Raw genomic sequence first — 5,516 nt, 5'->3', positions numbered from 1 at the left:
GCCTGCAGCCCGACGCTCGGCCGCCTGACCCCGCGGTACCTCGATGGTCCGGTGCAAGGGGTCCACGATCTGCCACACGGCGAGAGTGAGGAGGTCCGTGCCCACCAGCAGGCCCACCGTGGCGTACAGCTTCCAGGGCTCCAGGGTCTGGCGGGTGAGCACAGGACACGGTCACCCCTGGGCCCGGCGGCCAGGCACAGGGGAGGACGCCAGCACTCACCTTCCTCCACTCTTTCTTCTCCTCCTTCTTGGTGAAGACCGTGTGGACCCACCAGATCTTGGTGAACATGGAGCCGTAGCCCAGACTGAAGCCCAGGCCGAGGAGCCAGAGGCGGGCCTGGGAAGGAGAGGGCGCTGGGGCTGCGGCGGAGGCAGCCTGGGTGGGGGGGTACCAGGGAGAGTGGAGGAAGGGGCTCCCTACCTTCAGCAAACCCCTCCCATCCATCGTCTACTTTGCCACCAGGGGATCTTCCTAAAACCTCCTGGTCTAATGGCCAGTCACTTCTGGCTGCTCCCCAGGCCTCCGCTGCTGGCCTGTGACACTGCCCTGCCACCCTTTACTCCTCCAGCTGACAAACCCAGGAGTCCCTCAATATTCAAGCCGCTCTTCTGCGAGGGCCGCCCTCTTGCCCGTGTCCCACAGCAGCCTGCACCCGCTGCCTCCTCCCCCTGGAAGCAGCCTGCCCGTGGCCTGGGTGCTGGTGAGCAGACCCCTGTGCACAGCGTGGGCCGGAGACAGGCACCAGGCAGAGGAGAGGGGAGAGTAAGGTGGGCAGGGGACACGGGGTGTTTCCTATCAGCACAACACAGAACCAGAGATGCTGCGGACAGCAGCCCTTCCCCACAGCGCCAGACTCCTCCCTGCACTGCATCCCGAGGGCCAACCGGTGTAGTAGGGCTGCCTCCCCACTGTCCCCGCTGTGGGTCCGGATTTTTGCCGTCGTCCTTCCCAACCCCCCAAGGCTCCACAGGAAATCCAGTTCTTGTTCTCAGCCCCCAAGACAAGACAAGCCACCGCTGTCCCTCCGTGGGGACCCTGCTTTTGTCTTCAGGACCCTGGCAACCTTGGAGCCCACAGTGAACTGACAAGCGAGCTACAGGATGAACGCACCTGGAGGCACAGGGACAGGTGGGAAGAAGGCAGGGACGGCAGGGGAGCTGCGCCTCACCTGGCAGACAAAGGGGAACTGGTTTCTCCCGATGTGGTACCCGTCCAGCCCCAGGGGGAAGACAGCAGCCAAGGCCAGCGAGCAGCCCACAGCCGTCAGGTTGTTCAGGGTGGGCTGTGAGTTCTGGATGTAGCTGGAGCCCAGGCGGGAGCAAGGGAGAGGAAAGCACAATCAGCCCCTGCTGAAGGGAGGTCCGTCTCCAAAGGCCGCAGGACAAGGAAGACAGGCCTGGGCGGGAGCAGAGCCGGGAGAAAGCCGACTGGCCTGGCCGCTGCAGGGCTGGGAGGGCCTCCCGCCCAGACCAGCTCACCCCACCCCGAGCCCTGCCCGCCCGCCCGGCCCCTAAGCTGCAGGGACGGGAACTCTCTGGCTTCACCTTCCGTGCGCAGTGACCTAGGGAAGCGGTAAGTCAGTGAAAACCCGACACGTGGCCTCAGTGACACAGGTTTGACTCTCTCCCTTCAATGACCACCATCTTGGAGAGGCAGACAGGACAACAAAAATGTCAGAAGATACACTTACCGGACGTGGGAGTTGTAGATGTTAAAAGACAGACAGACAACAGCTAGGACAATGCCCAAGCTGGAGAGAACCGAGACGGAGATAAAGAGTTTCTGTGACAGGAAGCGGAATGTCTTGATTACCAGGGTCTGGTCAGCAGGAGGAGACCCTCCTACAGGGGGAGGAGGGAGAGAGGGGAAGAAGGAGGAAGGAGGACCCAGGGAGGCAGGTGGGGCGGGGGAGGCCGGCTCTCAGGTGCCAGCAGACATGCTGTCCACAGGCTGGCAGAGCCGGGCCTCATAGTCTTTTCTGTTATTGTTTGTCCTGTTTTCCTGTCTTTCTTGTAGGAAAGGGAAATGGGAAGGTAAAGGAGGGGATAGCTGAGAAAATTATGAGGTTTCTTACAACTCAAATGAAAAGCTTTATGATTGTAGAATCATAAAGCTAAGAGCCTCCAAGAATCTGGTCTGGCCTCTTAGCTCCAAGAAAGAGGAAAAAGCTGACCTGTGACTTTTAGCCCTGGCTGGGGTATCCCCAAAGGTGTTTCCAGTATCGAGAGGAAGCTTAAATTTGTCAGAGTTCACAGGGGAAAAAAAGCTAATTTCAATGTGTGTGGCCTGGGAAAGGTGTAATTCAGGCCATGCAGCATTTATAGCCCGGGACCTGCCCTACATTCCAGGAAGCAGCAGTGGGGGGCCTCCTGGGGTGGCAGGCGGGCCCCTTGCTGTGCCTCCGCCGTCCTCACGATGCCCACCTTTGTTTTACCAGGACCTACCTGCCTTTGCCCACCTCTGGTATCTTCCCCACTTCCTATTATTTTAGCCACCAAGCCCTCAGAGAACACCGCTACTGCCCTCTTTAACAGGGACATTCCAGTAGACAACACTCATCTCTCCTGTAGTTTAAGCAACTGCTTTCTTGACAAATAAAGAGGCAATTCCAGGCCTGATACATCAAGGCACCAGACAGCGGGGAGACCCGAATGGAGTGCCCATCTCCCACACCTGCCTGCCCCTGCCTCCAATCCCCGGTGACTGTTTCTAATAGTGCATGCTACCAACTGCCTATTCCCTCTCACGATACACCAGCCTCCTCTGCCCAGATCTTGGACATTCTATTCCCTTTCTCTTCACCCAATCCTGGTCCACCCCCCCGGAGCATTTCAACCTCATGGCACCTGCCACCCACCTTCATTCAAGTGCATGACGCTGCTCATGATTGTTCAGAGGGATTGAAGGGAAACATACGTAGGACCACTTACCAATCCACTTATCTGTTTTCGACCAGGAGAGGTCATCCTTGGTGCTGTCATAGTAGCCGATCTTCTTGTAGCTGCCACCTGGGCAGACAATAGGAGCGCCGTGGGGTGGGGAAGACTACTTCCGGCACTCCCAGCCTTCCACTTCCCTAAGGCAGCTTTCTGTGGTTGCAACCGATTCCCTTCACCCGCGCCCTGAAGAGACTTGGAAGGGCCTGAGCGGTCACGTGGATGAGCAACCTGACGTAAAGGCAGTGTAAAGGGTCCCACAAAACAGTATCTGTATGTGGGAAGCCGCCATTCATCGCACAGCCCACCTCTCATAGCAAGATCTCTCTCCCTGTGGGTCCAGCTTTAAAGCGTTAAACATGTTTATCCTCCCTCTCGTGACAGAATCATGGCATCTGTTTTCCCAGTGGCTTCCACTTTCGTTTTATAAATTCCTCCCTTGTTGGTTGGCTTGGGTTCTAATTCCACAGATAAGTTGTACCTGCCTCTCAAAGTGCCGCCAAGTGCAACTCGGTCACTCCTAAGGTTCTATTCCAGACTGTCCTAGTTACCCTGCTTTCCCATCAAAGGCCGACTCGCGCCCCCTTCCCCATGGCCGCCGGCCATTCCCGCTCCTCCTGGTACAAAGAAGCTCTGAGAGAAAGTGGGAGGTGGGAGCCAGGAAGAAACTGTTCACAGGGAGCCAAGGAGCAGCTCTCCCGGCCACGCTGAGAGGCTGAGCGGGGAGAGGTTGGAAAATTAACTCATGGGAGTTTTGCAAATACATAACTGGGCCAAGCTATAAGAAAACACGACCTGGAAAAACCAAACTACACATACTAAAAAAAAAATTAAGAATGTTTACTTATGCCCTAGCCAGTTTGGCTCAGTGGATAGAGCATCAGCCTGCGGACCTAAGGGTCCTGGGTTCAAGTCCGGTCAAGGGCACATACCTTGGTGGCAAGCTCCTCCCCAGCCCAGGCCCTGGTCAGGGCTCGTGCAGGAGGCAACCAATCAGTGTGTTTCTCTCACACTGATGTGTCTCTCTGTCTTTCCCTCTCCCTTCCACTCGCCATAAAAAAAATAGAAAAATATCCTCAGGTGAGGATTAACAACAAAAAAGAATGTTTACTTATGTATGTAGCAAGAAAATTCTATAAGTTCCCTTTAAAAACAACAGGTTTCTGCCCTGGCCAGTTGCTCAGTGGTTAGGACATCGGCCCTTGGACCAAAGGTTCATGGGTTTGATTTCTGGTTCAATGGAGGCGTGCAGGAGGCAACCAATCAATGTTTGACCCTTGCATCGCTGTCTCTCTCTCTCTCTCTCTCTCTCTCGCTCTCTTTCTCTCTCTAAAAACCAATTTTAAAAATATGCTCATGAAATTAACTCTGAAAAAAAAAATAGCAGGTTTCCTAGATTCAGCTTTCCTTGAGTCCATGGGTATGCAAATGACAGGTCAACTTCTCACCCCAAGCCACCAAAGGGAAACTCCTGAAATCAGAATGGAAGCCAACGCAGAAACAGCGCACACCCCCTGAAGAACACGACCACTGCAGCTCAGAGACACTCACCCACACACGAGCTGCTTTCACTATTACTGTTACTAGTATTAGTTAAAAGCTTGACGAACAGTTAAAAGAGAAGGTAGAGAGGCACCGAGGCCATCTTGTGATGTCTCCTGGTTTCCTAGCCCAGCCCACCTGCCCCTCGCTTCCCCACCCCCGCCCCCAGGCTCACCCTGGAGCTGCTCAATAAGCGTCCATGCCATCCGAGAGCCGCTGGCATCAAACACCACATGGCCCTGAGGGAGAGGAACAGGCGGAGGCACAAGGGGGATAAAAGCAAGTGTGAGAGATCTCGGGACTCACGCTTTGAATCCTGGTGTTTTTGAAGCTAATTGAGGTTCTGAATGAATTCTATTTATGGCATTTGCCTGCATATAGGACATACCCCAGATAACCATACCCTGGATTTCAGAAACATTATTCTTTTGAGAAGCTTCACCATGAGATCTGGATGGAAGAATCCCCACAGAGCACCAGGAGCCTGGCTTCTGGGTGTGGGGCCTGAGCAGGTCACTGAGTCCCTGGGTGGTTTCCCCACTTAATGGAATAAGCAAATGACCTCTTTCCTCTTTCAAAGCCCTATCGTTCTTATCTGAGACATATCTGGGCTGAAAGGAATGAGGAGAGGGCTGAAGCAATGGGGCGGCCTTTCCCCTTCTAGTCTCAGGTGGGTTTGGGGTCCCTACTCCCAGGGAGGCAGCTGAGAGGAGGCGCTTCCAGAGGGGCTCCCAGGAGCACGTGTGTGGAGGGGCCGCTGGCACTCACGGAGACGCCCTCGAAGGACGAGGAGTTCATCGCCCGGTAGATCTGGTCGGTGATGGTCTGGTTGTTGTAGTTGAAGTCTTCCAGGCGCACGCCCGCGTGGCCACCCCCTCCCGAGGTCTTGTTCAGGGCCAGGGCCAAGGCCCAGATGGCATCGTAAGCCAGCGGGGCCTCCTGGAAGCCCCCCGTCTCCTCGGGGTGTCTTTTCAGTCTCTTGGTCAGTTTTTCCACAAATTCCTGGGATGTCTAGGGAGGAAGGGGTTGGAGGGTGG

The 5,516-nt window shown here is 55.5% G+C and overlaps 1 protein-coding gene across 1 annotated transcript in view; it reads right to left on the bottom strand.

Moving 5' to 3' along the window:
• The window catches only part of GABBR1 (gamma-aminobutyric acid (GABA) B receptor, 1), a gene marked incomplete at its 5' end in the record, with an annotated part of 25,568 nt that overhangs the window by 4,140 nt on the left and 15,912 nt on the right, over window positions 1–5,516 (bottom strand). The window contains 7 exons of the mRNA XM_014535820.1: window positions 40–147; window positions 221–337; window positions 1,170–1,302; window positions 1,692–1,842; window positions 2,932–3,009; window positions 4,655–4,718; window positions 5,248–5,490. Coding sequence (XP_014391306.1) covers window positions 40–147; window positions 221–337; window positions 1,170–1,302; window positions 1,692–1,842; window positions 2,932–3,009; window positions 4,655–4,718; window positions 5,248–5,490 — 894 coding nt within the window. The remainder of the gene's footprint in view (window positions 1–39; window positions 148–220; window positions 338–1,169; window positions 1,303–1,691; window positions 1,843–2,931; window positions 3,010–4,654; window positions 4,719–5,247; window positions 5,491–5,516) is intronic.

Source organism: Myotis brandtii, unplaced genomic scaffold, assembly GCF_000412655.1.
Source record: "Myotis brandtii unplaced genomic scaffold, ASM41265v1 scaffold1510, whole genome shotgun sequence".
NCBI lineage: Eukaryota > Metazoa > Chordata > Mammalia > Chiroptera > Vespertilionidae > Myotis > Myotis brandtii.
Note: the sequence above shows the minus strand (reverse complement) of the source record. Positions and strands in the feature narration are given on the sequence as shown.